Here is a 22,951-nt window from a genome sequence, read left to right as displayed (position 1 = left end):
AGTTATATTTTTAGACTAACTCATTCACACATATTACTTTGTTTAGGGAGAACGAGGTCCTAAAGGAGATCAAGGAGTACCGGGAATATATGGCAAAAAGGCAAGTAAAAAAATTTAAAAAGAAAATGACATCATTTTATTGACATTATTCATATTTTACAATAGATTTTATTCATAGAGAATTTGATTCTGTAGTCCTAACTAAGAAAAACTTAAACTGAAGACAATGCATATATTTTAACTACTAATACTAGACTCTCCTGCTCATCTTATACACATATCTTGGAAAGTTTTTCTTTCTTCTGTCAACATATCTATATAATTCCATTTAATACAAATTGCTTGTAAATATATTTTTTTGATTACAAATATGCTTATGGATCCTTATGAATAAGGAACTTGTATACTTGGAATATTAAAAAAAGTGTGAGCTCTTTAATATATAGCCATGTACATGCACTGTATAAAAAAGAAGAGGGAGAGAGAGAAAGAAAGGGAGGGAAAGGAGAGGAAGTATATGATTGTAGTAATGTTAGCATGCTAGAAAAAATATATTGTTTTATATGTTATGAAAAATGACATATAAAGCAATGTATAAGAGATGATATTTAGGTTGACCAATGTGTGGCTTTAATTTTACCAATCCTTACACTTTCTTCATTTTTTTATTGGTCTAGAGTCTAAGGCAATTTGAAAGAGGGTCTCTGGTCACATTTCTATATTTTAGAAGATATTTACAGTTATGTAACAGATAATAATTATTATTAGACTGCTTTCTGTGTAAAGAACAAAACATATCTTCATTAAACTTCCAAAACAAGGAAATAACATATATGAATTACTGACTAAATGTGCTAAGAGTTCTCAACGTAAACATTTGATTTGTTTGATTTTTCAGGGTTCAAAAGGAGAGAAAGGTGATACAGGATTTCCAGGAATGCCTGGGCGATCTGTAAGTTCTGTAAAGGCAGTTTGCCTTTAATTTTAATTTATTAGTTCATCTACTGATGACTGTTAATTATTGCCACAGGGAGACCCTGGCAGAAGTGGAAAAGATGGCTTGCCGGGAAGTCCTGGTTTCAAGGTATGTAAATACGTCGAGTGAAGACAATACATCCTAGTGCACTCGGAATAATAAATTCTGTTTGAAATCTGGAATACATTGTATACTCAGAATGGAAATCAGAGAAGTCTTAAACACCCAAATTCTACTGTTCCTATGGGTATAGCGAATACCTACATCACCTTTCAAATCAGTGGAGTCTGGAGGGCAATTCAGCTCAGATAAAGACGACTCATAGGGCCCAGTTGTCTATGTAGACAGGTTTGAAGTGCCATTTGAGATGTCTTAGAGCATCAAAAGCAACCCTATAGGAGCTACCAAATCTGACACAAGAGCTGCAGAAAACCAGCACCTTTCTGGAGTGGGAGTGGAGGCCAACTTTGGGTATCTCAAATATGATCAAATGCCCATGTGTGGGAGCAATGAATTGAGCTCCTGACCTAGCAGATGGATCAAGGATCCACAGACTGTGTTGGCTAGATTACTGTAGGCTGTTATGGGAGCCTGATCACCTGCATGTCATCTAAATGTCTTTATTTCCTGTGTCTGTGTGCAGATAGCTCTGCTAAGTGGAAGGAGAAGTTCCTCCTCTGGTACTTATGGAAGAAGAAAAAGAATTAGATATTAGATTTGTGATAGTAATATGATAATAATAATAATAGCAACTATATAATATGATCATAATAATATAATATTGATCATAATAATATAATTATTATACTGGATATATTAGATGCTTTTCTTAATATAATAATGACAGTATCAACTATCAGTGATGGAGTATTACATTGATAAAGCATGAATTTGGAGGGTATATTAAATTATATTTATCCTTTTAAACCATATCGAGTTATTTATATAGTCTGTTGGCTGCATGAGTCTATATTCAAACTTAAAGATTTTTCTCCTGACTATTTTACATAATTCAAATACAGTAGTATAAAACTATGCCATACTCATTACAATACAGTAGTTAACAGAAGCTGTATTCTCCATTCAAATATTTTGTCAGCTTGACTTTAGCATCTGCTTGCTATAAAATATTGCTTCAAATTCAAAACTGCTTCAATTGCTTCAAAATCAAATTCAAAGCAGTAACAAACAGGCTGCCTTTAAAGGAAATTTCTCCTGGAGCTTTCCTATTCTCTTACAGTATTTGTTCTGAGAAAGAATGTGGGAAAAAAAAGTGTGGCTTTGAACTCAGAAGCTACCCATTGTGGCTTCAAGACCAGTTTATTATTTTAAATGAATTATTTCCAGTTTATTATATGTATTCATTCATCTGTCCATTTTTTATGTACTCCATCTCTGGAGTTATTTTATAATTTTTCTTTTTTTTTTTTTTTTTGGACGGTCTGTATATTTTGAGTAAGACCATAGTGATTTGATCATGTCTGGTACTACTGTAATTTTGAAGAGTTTTGAAGTATTTTTCAGACTATTAGTTGTACCAACTCTTAGGACAATAGACTGTATGGTGTCATTGGTTACATCTACTGTTATTAAAAAATAACAACAACAAAAAAACGCTACAAACTGCCCATGAAGAATGGTAGTAGAGCATGGCTTCTGCTTCTAAAATAAGGTGGCCTCATTCACATGACCTTTAGAGATCAATGCCTGACTTACTTAGGCTATCCTTCAAGTATCCTACGCCTGGACGTTTCTTGGAAGGGGCAAGCTGGCATGGAGCAAAACCATGTATATAAAACATTCAGCATTAAGCAGAATTGGATGGTCATAGACCAGTACCAAAGCACTCTGTGATTAGTTTGCTATTTAACCACAAATTTCTGGTATTTTTCTGGTAATGATGATTTTAAACTAGTTTGAGAGTTTGGGCAAACTAGATAGTTGAGAATAACCTATCTTATAAACAGATTTGTCAAAACTTTGGCTAAACCTTATTTGAAGCATAAAGACTACAGAGCAATAGCTTGCTTTGTCGTGAAACCAAATCTCTGGGCATGATTTTAAGAATTATGCAGATTTTTTTTCTCTCCTGACATTTTTGCACAAAATGCCAAAATTTTGAGAGGATGAAGTATTCTTAGTCCTTTTATAGTCATTTTGTTCCCATTTATTATTACTTCAAAGAGTAAAGTTTGATTCATTTCCCAGCAGAGTTAAAATCTATAATTTTCCATTCACACTTGCCACACTTTTCTTTTTTAATATTGTCATTTTATTGCTGTCATTTGCCCTTCAACCAATTACTGCCTTTCCACTCTTCCCAGATTTCAAAAGAAAATGATCTTTGATCTGTTTTTGCAAACTGTTTAACAGCTTTTGGTTGGACAATATATGAGAAAATTTTGAATTGACAAAACCGTATTCCAAAATATTTCAAGAGATTTTGAAGAAGCCCTTATCGTGTTTGTTTTCCGTTTTATTAGAATATTATTTTGAATAAAAACTTACTATTTGAATTCAATTTTTTTCATGGGAAGAATTTTTTTATAACATATTAACAGTATTTTTTCATTTTAAAGGGAGAAGTTGGACAGCCTGGATCTCCAGGACTAGAGGGACATCGAGGAGAACCTGTAAGTGATTAAATTGCTGACATACCCTTACATATTGTTTTGTTGTTAATGGATGCTGCACTTCGTATCTCACTCATTCTGATTTTGAATTGATTACTGTGCTTTTCTTTCTTGTTATTCATCTTTAAATTTTCATTTTGTAAAAGAATGCAATGAAGTGTTTGAAGTCAAAGGTGCCTTTTAAGAAAAGATTTTCAAATATATTCCTGTTACATACCACTTTTCATATATAGTATAAAGTTATCCCACTGTTGCCTTCTTATGGGTATTCTTAATTCTCCTTTCTGCAATATGGGATATATCCTTTTACTCAATTGCTATGGGTTGTCTTCTTCACGGACTACCATCCTTTTTTCCCCTTTGCCCAGTTTTCTTGGCCATTTGCTTCCTTGCATCTTGTCACACTCTCTATGCTGTCTTGGTCTTCTCTGGTTTTACCAGGTGAAAATGCTGCTGGCCTTTTTGTTTTGCTTGTTTCCCAAGGCATTGTGGGTGCTCAGACAGCTCTTCAGGGCAGCTCCTTTTAGATCTTCTTTGTATGTAGTAGCTAGGCTGGGTCCTCGTTGTTTCCAGCTGTTCCTTCAGGCCACTACGCTTTGCTTTATGCAACGGAGCCAAGATATCTGTAGAAACAGCTGAAATCTTGGAACACTGAGAAAGAGCCAGCTGTCTCCAAACCGCCAGTAACTGTTCTGTAGACCACGAGTGGTAAATGGAGCTCAGTTGGTGAACCACTGCCTTCCAGATGACTTGCATTTCTCACCAAAAGATGAGAAAATGCATTCAGGAACTTCTGGAGTACTGAATGTGACACCTTATGAAAAGCAAGATGTATTATCTGGTACTGAAACCTGGTGGAGTGTTCTGCTGGCTCAGAGATGGAAATAGCAATCCAAACTAAAGTATGCTCAAGCTCTTTCCTTTAGTTTATTTATTTATTCACCAAACCCTCCTAAGAACACTGTGAATACACTGCAAAATACTGGGCAATTATTCCTAAGAGGTTTCCTTCCCACTCGGCTGGCTTAAGTGAAGAATACACATAATTCCTCACTTGGCTTTTGTTTTTTCTTCTCTTTAAGCTCCAAGTAACCATGTGATGTGCTAAGATGTATTAACCTTTTACACTCTTCATAAAATCTTCACATGTAATAAAAACTGAAAGCAAATGTTAAATAAAAGCAATAAAATGCAAGTGAAGGTTTTATAGTATACTGCTTTTTACAAATTTGTTAAGACAGTAGCAAGACATGTATTCTTCAACATAGTCTGTTTATGTTTCTTTTCATTAAAGAATGCTAGTTAATCATAGTTAACTTTTAAAAATTAGTTTAATAAATAGGAAGAAGGGATTTATAAGCTTGAGTATGCTAAATATTTAATACTTCAACAGCATGGTTTTGATTAAGTCTGAGTTTTATCTAAAGAGTTAGATTTTGATTTAAAATTAATAATAATGCTTAATAATACAATTTAAACAAAATGTAAATTATTTATATTACACACTTCTTTTCTGAAGAGAAACAAAGTGGCAGTTTTAAAATGTTAAAATCACTACAGGGTCGTTTAAAATAACCATAAAATAATATAGGGAAAGACTTTCAATATGTAAAAATCTACACCATATTTGCAGAGTACTAAGTGGGCAAGGCAGATTGCACTGCAGAGGCTTCACTTATAGTTGGTGGGATTTCTTTAGAAGAGTGCAAAGCCTGTGTAGGGGTGGCCAGCAGGAGCTGTTGGCCCCCCGGTCCGATGCTGTGTCACAGTGCTGGCATGGCACCACATCACGTGTGCAGTGTGGGCACCATCTGCCTGGAGCAGGAGCAGGGACATCTGTGTGCAGCCATGCTCGGGCCGTGGGAAAAGCCCTCCTCAGACTGAGCCGCTGGGATTTGCAGCCCAAGGAGGGACTGGTTGGCTTTCGTGCCATGAGACATGGGCCGATACGGAAAGAAGTGTGTAATAGGCTGGCAAGTCAAAGGGAAAAGTCTGTAGCAGAGCTGAGAAGTGTTTCCTTGTGCTGTGGTAGGGACTGCGCGGGGTGCCTGGTGTCACTTGCAGCCCTGTTCCTCTGTGTCTCTGATGGGGAACGTGTCAGCACTTCCTCCTGCCCGTTTTCTAGCACCATATCTCACTTGGATATTCAGTGGGGTCTTCTCCAGGGGAGTGGGAGAGATGGTCTGATCTCTGATCTGCCTCACCCTTTATAGCCAGACAGGCTGCGTAAGGTGGACACAAACCTGGGGTGATGCTGTTGCACCTGTTGGGACAGGGGGCTTCTCAGTGAATTCCATGGATACTTCTGCCCACAGAAACATACATGCAGTCTTGCTTCCCTTCAGCCACATGAACGTTAGCCATAGCCTAATTCTTAAAGTTGGCCTTTTTAAAAATAGCAATCTGACTATCTTTCTTGCCATAGCAAATAACAGAGCAGCCCTGGTTGCAAATCGATTGCACCCTGAGACAGCAATTAAGAGACAACTGTCCAGAATGCAGCATGCAGCCCAGCTGATCTCACATTGCTTTGCGCCTCTTAGCTTGGTTATTCTGCCCAACATACTTTCTGGTATACTACTGCTCTTATTAATCACCAAATTTGTGAGCAGGAAAAAACAGGTTGTAGAGCTAAGTAAGTAATTCCAAATGATGTGGTTGTTTTCCCTCAAAAGTACTAGCTGGAACTGAAGCTAGGCAGACCATCCTCTTTTTCCTGCCCACTTTAGGTCACAAAAAACAGCATGGGCAGAATAATTGACTTTGCATTTAGTCAAGCTAGTAATCAGGGTTAGCTTACTAATGACAAAAATGGGCCATGTTCCAGGTGCTGCTGTATTGTCACTTCAGTCATTGATGGCTAGCTGTATGTCTTTAGCAAGACATACCATTTAGGTAAATAATTTTTTGAGGTTTCCTAATACAAATAACAGCCTTATTAGAAAGAGGCCAGCTATCTAAATGATAGAAAAAAAAAAAAGTCAAAATCCATTTGGGCTTAATTTCAGCCTGATTCTTCTTTTTCATGTAGGTAGTGAATCTTGTCGGAGTTTACTTTCAATGGCAGCAGTTAGATGACTTTGCTCCTCGTATTTGCTGTTCTGCCAAAGGGAGCTCTGAGCCGAGTGCTTCTGGGCACCGTTCGCATGAGATCCGTAGCCCTCGCCGATGCCTCGTCTATGCTGTTCTGCCACAAGCAGTAGGTCTGAGCATTTGCAACTGTCAAAGTTTACTCCCCCCCCATTTTTTTTTTTCTCCAGAAATACAGCTGCAAACAAAATACAGCTGCAAACACTTAAAAAGTGGTGGAGTTTGAACTTTATTTTTAGGTCACATCGCAGGGCCTCACATGTGGCCTCTTGTTTGTGACAGTGACAACAGGTTAGCTTGACTTGCAGCTTCTGACCCATCTCCTGCTGTTACACGGATCCTCCTCATATGGCACTTGGTTGTTCTGAAATGCTTAGGTAGTCTGGATCTAGATCAACTTCTAGTGTTTTTCTAAGGTCAACAAAATGTGCAACTTATGCTGGGGCAGAATTCTAAGTCACCTATTCCAAATACACTAGTGATATGGAAAGCTTCATACCACAAAAGTGACTGTACTTGCTTTAAAAAGCAGAAATCTTTTAAATAGGACATACAAAGTCATATAGCCAAGTAGCCAGTATTTTGGGAAGCCACATCTTAAGTGATTTGTAATCCTACAGAATCTGTATCCGTACTGCGATTGGTAGAAAAGGTGTCCGAGGAAGGAATGTATTTGATTGAGCTGTGTGATAGTATGAAGAACAAAAAACATTTTCTTTCTTCTGTGCCATATAATATTGCCCCCTCATCCCTAATATACAGTTTTCCACATCTCTTCCCTACCATCGAATTCCCTTTAGTAGGACTCTTGTGAAACATCTTTTTGAGGCAAGGTGCTTCAGAATTAAATTAAATCTTTTTTATGTTCAGTTTTGCCTCACTTGTCTGTCTTTGCATAGGGGACTGTGAAAAAACATACACCAACTACAAAACTGCTAGCAAAGGAGTTATCTTGTGAACAGGCAATCCTAAGAGAACTTGTTGTCAGAACAGATGCCTGCCAGCCTGATAGTAATAGCAGGAAACAGTAACCTGTACTTCCTTACTAAGAAATACAGAGAGCTGATGCTAATGGAGCAGCTTTCCTCTTAGGCACAGATGTGCAGAAATTTTATCATTGATGGTCATTTCTTAAATTCACTTAAAGATAAATGAGCAAATATTTTGAGACTTGAGGAAATTCTGAAAAATAATGATCTGCATCTATTTATCTGCTGAAACAAGTTTTATTTCACATTAGTTGCATTCTGTTATGCTTCTATCCCTACATTCTAATGAATAAACCTGAGGAGGGAAAGACCTAACACTATACTGCATCTCAGTGGAAATATGAAAGGAATTCTGTGTAGAGAATAATACTTTTTATGAGATGCTAACTATATGTTAACTATACAGATTAGTAGACAGCAGCTTTGAGGGTATACTGGGCTATTCAGAAAGAAAAGTATTATTCAGTTTGTCTTTTGTACAGTAGTTCTAATTTTGTGCTTTTATTGGTCAAAGTCACCAAAAATTATTTGCTGAGTTGTTTCTGACAAAGACTATATTCAAGATAGATATATATACATATACTTAAGATACCATGTGTGATTACTTTGTCAGTCCTATCTTTCTCATTAAAAAATAAAAGAAGGAGCACTAGTTACTTAATATTTCAATGGTTATTCACTCGGCTTTAATGCTGATTGAAAAGTATAATGATAGATAAGTGGAAGTAAAATATTAACACTGCACATATGCACATACCTGCTTTTCAGTGATCACTATGATAGCCTTTTCTTGATGCACTTTATATAGATAAGATACTCTGTCCTTTTGTACCAGTTTTAGCTGACCATTAAGATACCATTTATTCAACACTCGTATTTTATTTCTGTTTGTATAGTTATGAAATACTTCTGACCCTGCAGTTGAAAACAAATTGAAGACTCTATAGTATGCATATATGCAATAGGGCTGTTAGTGCTGAACAGATCATGGCTTGTGTAAGATTTAATACTACTCTTGGAAATACTTCGTAGAGTATAAAATATTTCATAAAATGTTATATTTCCTTAAATGGGCCCACTATGAAATAGCACTCGCTTTCAAAGTAATGCATTTAGAAGAAATGACTTCCAGGAAATCCTAAAGAAAGAAGTGATCAGCACAGGAGACTCAGCAAGCTGGTTAGTTTCAGTCAGTCAAAATTCTTAGCTTCAAGTTTAATTTTCATGCCTTTCCGCTCATCTGAGATGTGTCAGAGGTAGCTGCTGACCTCTGAACACCAGTAACTTACTCCTCAAAGGTGGCAGCATCACAGTCAGGAGGGAAGCAACAAGGACTAATATTTTCCCTGCAAATCCTACCCTAAACCAGGAGAGTTCTGATGACTTTCTAGTTTCTGGAGCTACTATAACACGTGTTGTTAGTTTTTGTTGCCAACTGCGAAAGGGGGTGATGACAGCTTTGACACACAATAGTTTCAATAATCTTTCTTTAATTACTCAGTGATTGTAGTAAGCTTAACTACATTTTTTAGACTAAATGCAGATGTTTCCCCTCAGTTATTACTTTTAAGCTCGCCTTAGGTGTATATATTTTTAAATAACTAACTTGCAACATAACTCATCTTCAACATTCTATCTGATAGTTATTTTAATTAAATTAATTCCATACACCTTATCTGCAGAGTTAATTGCTTTTTAGAAGATAAATTTGAGAATGACACCGTAAAGAAACAGGTAATTCAAGAATTCTGAAACTTCAGGCAGACTAGTCTCCACTATTCCCAGATGACGAAAATTATGTAAGATACGACAACATAGTTGCTGATCCAAAGTCTTTTGAAGTCTGTGGAAAGATTCCCAATAAATTCAGTTTGGATAGGTGCCACAGAAATGCTGTAACGACTTGGACATACTGACCTAATGCAACTTGGATAATTCCTGCATTTCAGAATTATAAGGTCAAACAGTTCTCTCCCAATGAATTCTCACTTTGTCTCTCCTGATTTCTGATTTTAAAATTTCTATCTTCATAGAGCATGCAACTAGATTATTCATATTCTGTCATTACATACTATCTGTTTATTTTTATTTTCCCTGCAGAGACTTAGGATCTCTTATTTTTCAGCAATTTTGCAGTTAGTAACTTTTCAAATCAGGTAATTCAATCTGGAAAATCAAGAGGAAAAAAGGTTGCATACCCTACTGATATTTATTAAAGACTATCTTATAAATGTTCTGTTCACGGAGGCGATTTCTAAAAAAACTTGAAAGGGACTTCTAAAGAGCTGTTGTAAGCCTATTATGGGCATAAATGGCATATACTATAAATAGCTACAAGCAGTACTTAAAGTGGTCTGTTTTATGCTTGTATGCTGTAGTGACCTTTCTGTGGATATGCTAGTGCTTTTCTTACTAATTCACGTGCTGGTGGAGGTTACATACCAGCATTCCTCCTCCGCTGCAGCTGGTTTATAAGCATAGTAATAGATCCAAGCATAACCAAGTATGTTGCGCTAGTTTAAAATCTCCCTTTTGACATGCAGAGTTTTATTGCAGTGAAGAAATGTTAGCCAGTTTCTAAAATGTCCCTTACATAATTTTATAAATTAAAAAAATGTAAAAAGGACTGCTTTTGCAATTCTTCTTCAGTGCTATCTATTCTAATTATTTGGTAATAGCAAATGGAACTTCATCATATTTCTTAAACATACATCTTGCTGTTCTCCAGAGAAAGAGTATTCATTTATCTATTATCCACAGCGATTTTCTCTTTCATCATATTAGAAATATCAAAGATTTGCTGCAAAAAGTACCTGGACTTTTGTATCTTTATATTTTTATCCAAAATACCACTTGTACTTTTTTTTTTTTTTTTTTTACTCCTGTGCTGGTAGTAGACCTCTCATGTAGCATCAATAGTGCTTGTTCAAGTAAAGAATAGTCGTGCATAAACAGGCATATGTTTCAGGCACTTTCAGGTGCTTAAAGGGATTATAGGAATATCTGGGTAGATAGATATATTTTGAGAACCTTATTGTATTGATGTAATTTATGTAATCTCTGTTAGTGTCCTCCCAGAATCAGATTTTTCTGCAGATTTTTCAGAGGGGAAGGAGCAATGTAACTGAAAAACTGTAAACTACAATATAACTGAAGGAACTCATATAAAGTGGAAAAGTCATCTTTTTAGCCGCAGACTTGCCTCTCATTTGTTTTAAGCCTAATACTGTGGCTGACCCTGAATAACAGTAAAGCTGTTGAAAAAAGAACAGGGTGAAATTAGCACCTTTTGGGCAACCTTCGCGGGAAGCCTGCGGGCTCTATAGGCCGAACCCGCAATGTCTTTGTGCCTTGCTAGGGTTACGTGGGCTCCAGCTTCCAGGTGCCCCTGCTGGGGGTCAGCACTTGAGCAGGGGGGTTGGACTAGATGATCTCTAGAGGTCCCGTCCAACCTCAACCATTCTGTGAGTCTGTGTGATCCAGTTTTCCTTGTGTAAATGGGCAGCCAACTGTAATGTGTAAGTCTCTAAACACTGTTAATGGATCTGTGTATGAAAATAAGTATAATTTAAATGAGTGACTAAAAAAGAACTTTGAAGAACATTCTCACTAAAATAAACTGTGAAAGCAGATACTGTCTTTCATCATAAAATAACTTTTAAAATCACGTCCTTTTGAATTGAGAAAGCTGATATTATTTCAGGCATTTTTGTATTGATGCTGAAAGAAGAATGGATGGTTTGAAAATCTATCCTGTAATGATTTGTCCTAGACCTTATTTGTCAAATGTCTGGCACATTACAAAATAAGTCCAGATGTGCTGTATTCAGTGAGAACTGGTTTAATGCAATATGCTAAAAGGGTATGGTTTTGTATACCTGCCATAAGAAAATAAGATCCTTGAAGAGAATTATACTAATGCTGCCTCAGTCTCCTTGGGGAGCTGTTTGTAAAAGAGCTTGCTCATAGCAGAAAAGCTTTTGGAAACTTGTCTATGATTTTTTTTTGTCTTCCAGAGATAGAGTTTTATGATAATTGATTTGTTAGCTGTAGTCTAGAAATTTCCACTTACACTAGTACAAAAAAATAAAGCACTATCAGATACTGAAAAGATTGGGGATATTAAATGGAGTAGCAAAAAATAAAGAACTTAATAGACCAATAAATATCCATTTGGGGAATAAAATAGTTTTTGTTTTGTTTTGTTCCAGAAGAAGTCTTTATGCATGGTTTCTTCTACTGTTCATGGACATAAAGTTAAGCATAGGGGGAGATATAAATAATTTATAATCCTGGCTAGAAAAAGTGGGAAAGAAATATTAAGAAATGTAGCTGTGCCTTAGATAAAAATGCTTACATCTAGTTGATTTGAAAACATAAGGCTTCAGGCAGCCTACTTAATGGATTTATTGTAAAAGAGCGTGGAAAAAAATCCAGCTGTTTAACATCATCCAAAAACAAAAATAGACAACGTTATTAGTGAAAGCTACAGAAAGATTTTCCAGGAACTGTGAAACTATGTTCCCTCTACAGTTAAATCCATAATATTTGCCAGGTATTATCAAATAATGGAAGATTTATTTAAATTATTTAAGTTGGGATAAAACCACATATTTATACTCAATTGTATATGTGTTGCTATTGAAGTGGCTGTTTTGGTTTCTGTGACATTCAGGTGTCACTTTAGGTCCCTACAGTGGATGCCTGCAGGACTGGGGGAGATGCTGGGCTGGAAGTACTGCGGGGAGGGCAGACGGGTAGGACAGAGGTGTCTGAATAATCCAGTGATCTTCCTTAGCTGGTGGGCTGACTGCTACGTGATCATGCAATTCCCAGGCACAACCTCAGCCGCGGAGAAGTTCGGAAGAAAGAGGAAGGCATTTGAAGGAAATGAAATAATTGAGAGAGTTAACTGAGGAAGTCAGGCTGATGTCTCTGGAAAAGCTAAGGAACTAGACAGGCTTGTAATAAATGTAACTTAAAAAAAAAAAGGAAAGTAGTGAATAAACATTTATATTTATATGAAATTTGTAGAAGAAGAGGAGCAACAAATTAACTGTTTCGAAGGCATAAAGTGGTCTAAATCATGCATAATGACAGAAATCATTAAAATTCAGTGGATTCTTTGGTTTTTAGCTATTCTGGTTACAAATTAAATGCTGAATCTTATTGGTGTTATAACTGAATTTATGATAAATATGAACCATTTAAAATAAGCTTTCTGAACAGAGGAAGAAAAGAGAATCTAGAACTGCCACCCCTTTTTTCTTTCATATGAACAAAATGTTGCCTGATAGTTTTGCAAGGGACATCCCCAAAGGCAGATTTTTTTTTTTTCCTGGACCAGTGAATCATGAATTATTCCATAGCATTTATTCTGTTACTCCCAGTGGGTGGCAGTTTTCCCATTTGTAGTAGCTCCAAGCATTGTGTTTCCCTTAATGGCAGAAAAATTGCATGATGGTTCTGTTTCGTATTAAGTTTTGATTAAAGACAGGCATTTGTGATAATTCGAGTTACAATATACACTTCACAAAAAATACATTTTTATTTTGCAAATGGAATAAAACTGTTTCAGCTCATGCGTTAGAATAAGAATACATCTTTTGATCATTATAGTAAGGTTTCTTTGATGGCTTATTTAGTGCTATGTCACCCTAATAAACAGAACTTCCTGTGAAAAGTGTTTTATTACTCATGGTGGAAAGAAAAGCCTGCTCAGATTCTGAAGACTTGTACTCCATGTGTAACCTCTCTCCGTTTGGAGACAAGGTTTCTAATACATTTCCAAAACTTGATTTGGCTTAACCTAGAGTTAGGGAAGAAACTCAGGATAGCTAACCTACTTTTTAGCCTTCTCCTTTGGAAAAGTGCAAGTAATTCTAATTGGCATGACCAGGTGTTATACCATATATAAGGAAGTAATAGATTGGGAATACATATTGAGAGGGAAATTTAATTTATTTTTTTAAGCATGCTGGACTTGATCCTGCAGAAATTAGTCTTTACAATTGCTGAACCATGGAAGCTATACAGGAAAGTAGCTCTCATGGGGAAAGAACATTTTTTATGACCAAATTAGCCACTTCATTCTCCTTCTTCAGTGCCAAATGGCATGTGGTGAATAACTGTGAAAATCTCCACCCCATGTACTCTGGGAATCACTCAGATTAGTGTAAGCGATAGGTTCGTTCTTAGCTGAGTGAATACCAGTGAACTATACAAGAATTTTAAGGGTCTGGAGCTGGTCCCACTGAAATAAGGGCCTAAATTCTGTTCACTTAAGCAGAATCAATCAAAAGAAAAAAGAAAGTTTGGTTTAGTGGCTTAGTTTTACTATTCTTTGAATTTTATTCTTTTTTGCTGTTGATAAAGTTAAATGAATTGTATCAGTGATTCCTTTTAGGCAAGAACATTCAACACAGCTCAGCAAAACATTGTATTTTTTCTCTTTGGCATACTTATGTGATCATAAATCATTCTCAGGATTGTATGAGTGAAGTAGTCTTCTGTCTGCCCTGAAACTAGCGCAGATATGTAACCACAGATGGCTTTAGTACATCCCTTCAGTAGAAAGGGTTGCTGCCTTCTGGGAGATTTTTGTTGGCAGATATGGAATTCAGAGTGTTGTATTACAATTTCAGAAATTTTTATTTTGCCCCATTGATTATCTCTGGGCTTGTGCAAAAGATCTAATATGAGTTTGGACAGAAGAACAGTAGTTTAGTGAAAAGATTTTTTATACATGTGAGTGAAAGTCATAAATTAGGCCTTTTTTTGGTTGATTTTGTTATGTCCTCTGATCTCATTTTTCAGTAAAGAACTGGAATTTCACTGACTCGTGACATTGCTCAATCATGTGCCACTGAACACCTCACAGTTTCTTTCTAATGGATGGCATTAGTATCAGGAAGGCAGGTGTCAACTGCAAAATAACTGTGCTACCCTTTCCAAGCCAGTGTTGCACAAGTGTGATTCTTACAGAAATAAGTGTCATGTTATTCCTATCTGTTACTTTCATGTTGAAGGAAAACCCTGGGCAGGTTACTGTACCCCTGGGTTTGCATGTTTGCAGCTGAAACTTTTTATTTTTATTTATGTTTTTCTATTTCCTGCCCATTTTTGAACCACAAATTTAAAATTCGTAAGGACATATTTTTGTCACTATATTGTTTTATGGAGAAGCTATTCTACATACTTTAAAGATTTTCTTTTTTTCTTTTTTCCTTTTTTTTTTTTTCCTGCAGGGAATTCCTGGAATCCCTGGAAATCAAGGAGCAAAAGGACAAAAGGTATTAGTAGTAGTTTAAACCACAATTACAGTGCATATGCTGTTTCCAAATTATGGGTTTTGCTTGCCTTGAAGGGAGAATATTCATAGTGGCAATGTTTGAAAATATCTCATTATTCTTACTTTTGTGATTCCAGGAATGCATTAGTGAAAAAAAAAATCAAAAATAAACAACAAAATGAATCTTCTAAAACTTTGAAAAATATTTACAGGGTGAAATTGGACCACCAGGACAACCAGGAGCAAAAGGATCTCCAGGGGAAACTGTAAGCAATGTTGGTGCTGTTATGATCAGGAAGCGCAAATAATTTTATGTCATTGTATTCAGGATACGGAATGAATACAACCTGTCAGTAGGAAAAATAAGGTAGCTCTTGATTCAAAGCTCACTGATATGTGCAAGTATTCTGATGCATGACAACAGTGGGGTAAAGATACTTGTTTGGAAGTAGAGTCCAAATGTATCTGTCATTTCTATTTTGGTCATGCTGGTGATCAGCTTTCTAAGGTCTAAGTGGATAAAAAGTGTAAGATTCCTATTAATACTTTCATAGCATTATTTTGATAAGTAAGTCTACCATGTGAACACATAAACTAAAACATTAACACAGAGCTAGCACATGAAGATATAAAACATTTTGCAGAAACTGTTCTTAGAACATTAGTCATTCAGTCTATCTGAAATGGTAGGAAAATTAAAAGAAGCAATAAAAATAAAATGGACTAAGCAAAGAGACTTAAATAGTAGCAAGGGGAAAATACTCTGGACAGAGCTTCAGAAAAATCCTTAGGAATAAGCATATGAAGAGGAGACTGAGTGTCTTAGAAGTGGAAGTCTGCTTTGTGGGTGCAGATGGCACTGACTTTTTTTTTGTCCCTGAATAAGGAAGCTATCCTTAGAAGCTGTTATGTTAGAAGTTGTTATATATCTATCAGTAACAGATGTCAAATGGCAGATGTAGATTGTTAGTTGTGTCAACTTTGAGATTTGAAAATTTTGAGTGCAAACTGTTCTCTCTGCTGCCTTTACTCTCACTTTAAGCCACTTGCTATTTTGGCATCAGGTGAGAGAATATTGCTATGATTCTTGAATTTTGGAGATCACTAACAGAGATTGTCCTATTCGCTTCCATCACTTTGCTGTGTTCTAATTTATCTGTCTCACCTTCTTTCAAGACCTTTCCCCTTGAAGATGCTTCATCAATAGAGAGTTTTCTTTTGCTCTCACGACCTGTCAGGCCTGGTTGCCTCCATTCCAAAAGAGGATGGTTGCTATGGCTGCTTTCCAGTTGTGAAGTGGAAGGCCCTGAAAGGCTTATTTTGGACATAAATCCATGCCTATATCTCCAAGGTCTAGTGCAGGACAGTGAGTGACGCTCTGAAAGAGGGCCGATCTACATTTCTTCACGGAATTCATCTACACTGATTCCATTTATCAGCTCTTCCTCTCCCACCTCTACCATACACGAGCATTGCATGACAACTGTCAAAATCTGGTCTGTATAAAGCAAGTATGGTTGTGATCTTAGAGGACTTTTCCTGCCATCTATAGACCTCTGGGAAGAATACATTTCCTCAAGAACCAGTTACTACAATTCTCTGTATCACTGTTAGCAGAAACATTACCTGAGAGAGGAACAATACAAAGCATGCCTTCTCTCTCTACCTTTCACCATATCTTTAGTATAAGCATTCTCTACTGTTAACAGATGCACATTTGGTCTCTAACCTCTGATTTTTTTTTTTTGGACTATCAGTGGAAAAATTTGCTCCTTTTCTTCCTGAGCAAACCTGAACAAAATACTTAAAGTGAGACTGCACATACGATAGAACCTTGTGGGATTTCAAAGGATATCTATTTAGTCAGTAATTCACCAACCATTCAGCTTCATATATTCTTTAGATAAGTAACATCTGGTTCTGTAGTACACTTGCAATAATTTATTAATGTTTTCTATCAGCTCATTTTAATGTATCTTTTGTCACCTGATAAAATAAGTAGGAAATTGATGCATGGAATATATGAATATTTTTTATGTCATGAGGGAGTTTCAACCAGAAAGGATAGTGAGATTTTCCTTGTGTTAGTCACGCTGAGTATGTTGGTTCCAGAAAAAAAAAACAGATGGAAAGCTTGTGGATGCACTATTAATACTTCAGGGAAATTCCCTAGTAACAAGTTCTTCTTCAGTAATAAGTATCCTTAATATGTTGCCAACTTCAGTAATTTGTTAATTTATCTGATGCATAAATAATGATAGTCCTGGAAAATGGGGAGGTAACACTTCTGTCCTTGCATTTTTATTTATTTTTGTTCACGACATACTCTTCTGTCTCAATTTTGTATGCCATAGGTTTCAAATTATGTTCTCAAGCTATTCCTATATTGTATGAGAGAGTTTCTTTTTGCTGGATGCTGATTCAATATAGCTGTCTTACTGTAAATTTTAAATGAAATGCATTAAATATGGCCTAGTAATTAAAGTGAAGAAAGGAATTGGGACAGCTGGGTTTCATTTCTCCTTTTCCTGCAGATGTATACCTGGCCTTGGTTATACTGTCTGTTTTCTGATTTGCCAGGTTTTCATTTCAATGGAGTTTTCATTTATAACTGTCTGAATGGGAAAGTCTGAACCCCAGGACAATTAGCAGAGAATTACTTGAGTTTTAGTCTTGTTGTTGATACTTTTTTTTCTGTGCACTCACAACCCTATATCTGTGTTCCCAAGAGCAAGTTGCTCATTTTATTGATGGAAAGTAAATACTTCGGTATCTAGTAGCTTCTTGCAACACAGCAAGAAAGAAGCCTGAATTATCTGTGTTGCCTCATGGTTGAAATACGATGAAACTGGTGAAATACTTATTAAAACCCTTGTAAAACAAATTACCTCATATTCCAAATATTTTGTTTTTCTTTCATTTTTTGGCAAAACTTTGGCAAAAAAATATAGTCTTTGTAACAAATTACTATATTTTTATTTATTTTTCCTCACACATAACATTTGAAGAAGATCTGGGATAATGTCATTGATGGTATATTCTGAATAGTTCCTGACATTTCGTATGAAATAGAAGGTGGGAGTTTTTGTATACATATATATGAAAGCAGAAATTAGGTTACATAATAAAAATAACAGTGGCTCTTGGAAATACTGACGAGAAGCACTGATAAATCTTAACCTCTAACAAATTAAACTTCATGGCCTTATTTAAATATTTGACTTTCTGTATGCTTGCATTTTAAGCTGTATCTTAGTGTATAAACTTTAACAGTAGATCGGGTTTCATAGTGTATATGCACATCCAAATAAAACAATAATAGTACATTGTTTTTGTTGACACATGGAGTTCTAGAGTCAAAGGAAGTGAGATGAAGTGATGAGGGAGACGTATATTAACAGCAGATGTGCAAAATAATAAAAATGGGAATTCCTTCTTGGATAGTATGACTAAAAATATGACCTCTTTTTTAAAGTATACTTGAAAGTAACTTTAAACAGAAAAAAAAAAAAAAGGGAAAAAGAAACCCAAGCTTTTGATATTTAATATCCTCTAGTTCTTAGTTTATGTATGACCAAAGATGGCTAAATGTGCATTTACCAACACCTGCCCATCAGAAGAGTCCAAGGGGTTGTGTGTCATGTGAAATGGCAGGAACTGATTCAATTCTGAAGCCTCTGCAGATGGAGCGACAGTGTGGCCCCCAAGTTAACTGCTCTCCTTAAACAGCCCCAGAGTTTGGAGATGGAGTGAAGGCTTCACAAAATTGAGAGGGGCACTGTCAGAAAGCTGTAAGCGGGCCCTGAAATGCAAGTTGTTCTTGCATTGCTTTGAGGAACTGAGAATGGAAACTAAGCAGCTCTTTTTTGTGTCACTTTCAATTATAGCTATGGAAGCACTAAACTTAGGTGTTTTTTTTTTTTTTCCCTTCATGCAGAAGTGTCACTACACTTCCTTTGGTCATTGAAGGCCTACCTATGTACTGTGCAAAACTGTCTTTCCTATCTGTTTATTTCATTATAGTCATATATATGAAAAATAATATTTTTACACTGTACTAAATCCATTGTTCCTCTAGCTTGTTTTACAAATGTCTCTGCCTTTTCAAAAATAAATAGGGTTTGATGGGACCAGAAGGCTCATTTGGCCTACCTGGAACTCCTGGGCCTAAGGTGAGCTTTTGTGCTGTTTCTGTTGTGCCTTCGTCGATGACAAACTGTTAGGATTCTGAGTTCTGCAGCTAGTTATTCAGTATATAGAATATTGGAAAGTAACCATGTGGTTTTCCATATATTACGTAATATGATAGTTCAGTACCTATGCCCAAGAGAGCTTAATATAGCTTAGTGAATGGTGCCTGGCATCTCATGAAGCTTGCAACTCCTCCAGAGATGGTCGTGAGATTTCGTTTGAGCTGCACGGTCCTGGAAAATGTTCTCCCATGCTAGCAGCCAGGGCGTTCTCAGTACGCATCAGAACTTTCGGCCTGTGCTGCATTTATTTATATTTTAATTGTGTTAAATAAAGTTACGGGCTGCGTTTTCCATTGTAGGAGCCAAATGTATTTCAGATGTCACATAATTGATTGCACTGCAGCTACAGCAAGATTTAAGTTGCTGTTAAGATACTAGAATAGACACTATAAATCCTTATCTGTTAGTGTAACCTTTTAATTTAATCTGAGGTGAGTTTTGGCTAGTAAGCAGTGAATTTTATGTCCTGGAGAATGTTTATGAAAATAGATTCAATTTCCCAAACTTTGTATTTACATCTATCTCCTTTTCCACATACCACATTTTATATCTCAAAGTACAAGCTTATTTAAAATTGCATGCTGAAGGAAACATTATTGCCATTATTTGCCATTGTCAAGAAGACTGAACATTTATGAAATAAACAAAAAATTATATTTTGGGAAGAATAATGCTTTTGTACCAAAAAAGTGATGTATTTAAATAATTCTTACAGAAAAATGTCAAAAAATCCATTATTCTTAGATTTTATTGAAACCTAATGATAAATGCACAACAAATAAAAAGCAAATATAAGTGTATATAAACATACATACACTTCAATAAAAGGCAAAATGTAAACATATATTTTGGCTCAGACAAATTCAAGGTTTTTGAGAGTTTTATTAAATGAGATGATGGAAATGTGAAGTCAGTATACACAAATATGGCATGACTGGGCAGAGAAAATGGGAAGGGAGCAGAGACAAGATCTGTTTTGTCATCATTATGCCTTTCCTAAAAGAGGGCTGAAAGTTCAGGTTTACAGAATGAGGACTGAGCTTTATCGTTCTGGTCACTTGCTGTGGCTGTTTTTAAGAGCAGATTTCCCATCCATGTCTATGTTCGCTGTTCATACCACATTTGACAAAACATACTGATGCATCAGCTGCTCTCTTACGTTGTTTTATAGGGTGATAAAGGTGAACCTGGAATACAGGGCAAATCAGGATTACCAGGAGCCAAGGTAAGTATGAATCTGGAAGTATTCTAGTTAACAGAGAGATGGAAAGTAAATACTTTTGTGTGATTTACTTCTTAGTTACAATACATAGGTACTTGAATACTAGGGGAAGAATTAGGATCATCTTTTGTGGTAATAAGGAGCTTATCTGTATTCAGCATCCCTTCCCAAGTTCTCCAGACATTTTAATTATCCTACACTCTATAATTTAAGAATATTATAGTCAAAACATATGAAGTGATCTTGAAAAACATTCAATTTTTGTTCTTACACACGACATCATTGATACTTACGGAGTTACTGTATTACTCAGGGAGAACTAGGAGGACCAGGTGCTCCAGGAGAACCAGGCTACCCAGGTATCCCAGGCACACAAGGTATAAAGGTAAGAGGGTTTTTTTTATGGTTTTACACTAATTACAGGTATTATTGGAAGTGCTTTTCCTATAAGAGATCATTATTAAAGGAAAACCTTTTTTTTTAATAAAACATTATTATTGGACAATAGTCAATTTTGAAAGTTTTGTGCTCTAGAAAACCAATCACCCCTCATAGAGAAGAAAGAAAGACCAAAAGAGAGAAAGAGTTAAAATAAAAATGTTATAAAGTAGGTGTTAGTGGACTTTTCATTATTAATTATAGTGGTATAATGGTATTGTATATATGTGTATGATATATACACATATAATGATATGATCTTTGTATTATATCTTCTTATAGCAAGTACTATATATGCAAAGTCTGTTCTACAAAGTCTTTTGTGGAGAAAAAGAAATCCAATGTCAGGCCAGCCTTCAAAACAGGCAAGAAGGAGGATCCAAGCAACTACAGGCCAGTGAGCCTTACCTCCGTCCCCAGAAAAGTGATGGAACGGCTCATACTGGCTGTTGTCTCCAGGCACATGGAGGACAAGAAGGTGCTCAAGTAGTCAGCATGGATTCACCAAGGGGAAATCTTGCTTGACTAACCTGATAGCCTTCTATGATGGAATGAACAGCTGGGTAGATGAGGGGAGAGTGGTGGATGTCGTCTATCTCGACCTCACCAAGGCTTTTGACACCGTCCCTCATAACATCCTCCTGGGCAAGCTCCAGAAGTGTGAGATAGATGAGTGGACAGTGAGGGGGATTAGGAATTGGCTGGATGGCAGAGCTCAGGGGGTGGTGATCAGCGGTATAGAGTCTAGTTGGAGGCCTGTAGCTAGCGGGGTCCCTCAGGGGTCAGTCCTCAGTCCAGTCCTGTTCAATTTATTCATCAATGACCTGGATGAAGGCACAGAGTGCTCCGTCAGCAAGTTTGCTGATGATAGGAAACTGGGAGGAATAGCTGATACCCCAGAGGGGTACACGGCCATCCAGAGGGACCTGGACAGACTGGGCAACTGGGCAGTGAAAAACCTCATGAAATTCAACAAGGCCAAGTGCAAGGTTCTGCACTTAGGGAGGAATAACCCCAGACACCAGTACAGGCTGGGGACCGACCTTCTGGAGAGCAGCTCTGCAGAGAGGGACCTGGGTGTCATGGTGGACGACAAGTTGACCATGAGGCAGCAGTTTGCCCTCCTGACCAAGTAGGCCAGTGGGATCCTGGGGTGCATTAAGAAGAGCATCTCCAGCAGGTCGAGGGAGGTGATCCTGCCCCTCTACTCAGCCCTGGTGAGGCCGCATCTGGAGTATTGTGTCCAGTTCTGGGCTCCACAGTACAAGAGGGATGTGGAGCTGCTGGAGAGAGTCCAGCTCAGAGCTATAAGGATGATCAGGGACCTGGAACATCTGCCCTATGAGGAGAGACTGAGGGAGCTGGGCCTGGAGAAGAGAAGGCTGAGAGGGGATCTAATCAGTGTTTATAAGTACCTCAAGGGAGGCAGTGAGGAGGATGGTGCTGGCTTCTTTTTGCTGGTGGCCACCAACAGAACTAGAGGTAATGGCCACAAACTGAAACACCAAAAGTTTCACAGGAACTTAAGGAACAATTTCTTAACAGTGAGGGTGACAGAGCACTGGAACAGGCTGCCCAGAGAGGTTGTGGAGTCTCCTTCTCTGGAGATCTTCAAAACCCGCTTGGATGCAGTCCTGTGCCATGTGCTGTAGGTGACCCTGTGTGTGCAGGGGGTTGCTGTTGGTGGCCACCAACAGAGGTCTTTCACAATGCACTGAAACCACTGGAAGAGCAATGGAATTTGAGCCAGTATCTTAACAATAGTTTAATTAGTTCCATTGTCAACACATGCTCAGTTTCAATATCTAGAGGTCAGATAGGGGCATGCACTAATTTTAAGAAGGGAGATTTTGTGTGAAATATCGTTAAACTTTAAATTGAGAAAGGTGTGTTTTGTGAAAAAAAAGCATATATGGGGATGCAAGTCAGGTTAACTGAAGCTGCAACTCATGAATACTGACGTTTCAAAAAGTACAGTTTAGGCATATGACAATAAGAGTGAAGCCCTTCGATTATAGTTTATGTTAACAAAACCAAATAATATTCAAGTACAATTATA

At 36.9% G+C, this 22,951-nt stretch overlaps 1 protein-coding gene across 1 annotated transcript in view; it reads left to right on the top strand.

The window, feature by feature from the left end:
• The window catches only part of COL21A1 (collagen type XXI alpha 1 chain), a 63,038-nt gene that overhangs the window by 29,442 nt on the left and 10,645 nt on the right, over positions 1–22,951 (top strand). The window contains exons 13-21 of the mRNA XM_010222404.2: positions 47–100; positions 899–952; positions 1,031–1,084; positions 3,556–3,609; positions 14,936–14,980; positions 15,192–15,245; positions 19,098–19,151; positions 20,404–20,457; positions 20,768–20,839. Coding sequence (XP_010220706.2) covers positions 47–100; positions 899–952; positions 1,031–1,084; positions 3,556–3,609; positions 14,936–14,980; positions 15,192–15,245; positions 19,098–19,151; positions 20,404–20,457; positions 20,768–20,839 — 495 coding nt within the window. The remainder of the gene's footprint in view (positions 1–46; positions 101–898; positions 953–1,030; positions 1,085–3,555; positions 3,610–14,935; positions 14,981–15,191; positions 15,246–19,097; positions 19,152–20,403; positions 20,458–20,767; positions 20,840–22,951) is intronic.

The sequence above is a fragment of the Tinamus guttatus genome, unplaced genomic scaffold (genome assembly GCF_059628265.1).
Source record: "Tinamus guttatus ecotype Peru unplaced genomic scaffold, ASM5962826v1 Tinamus_guttatus_pri_ptg000383l, whole genome shotgun sequence".
NCBI classification, from domain to species: domain Eukaryota; kingdom Metazoa; phylum Chordata; class Aves; order Tinamiformes; family Tinamidae; genus Tinamus; species Tinamus guttatus.
Note: the sequence above shows the minus strand (reverse complement) of the source record. Positions and strands in the feature narration are given on the sequence as shown.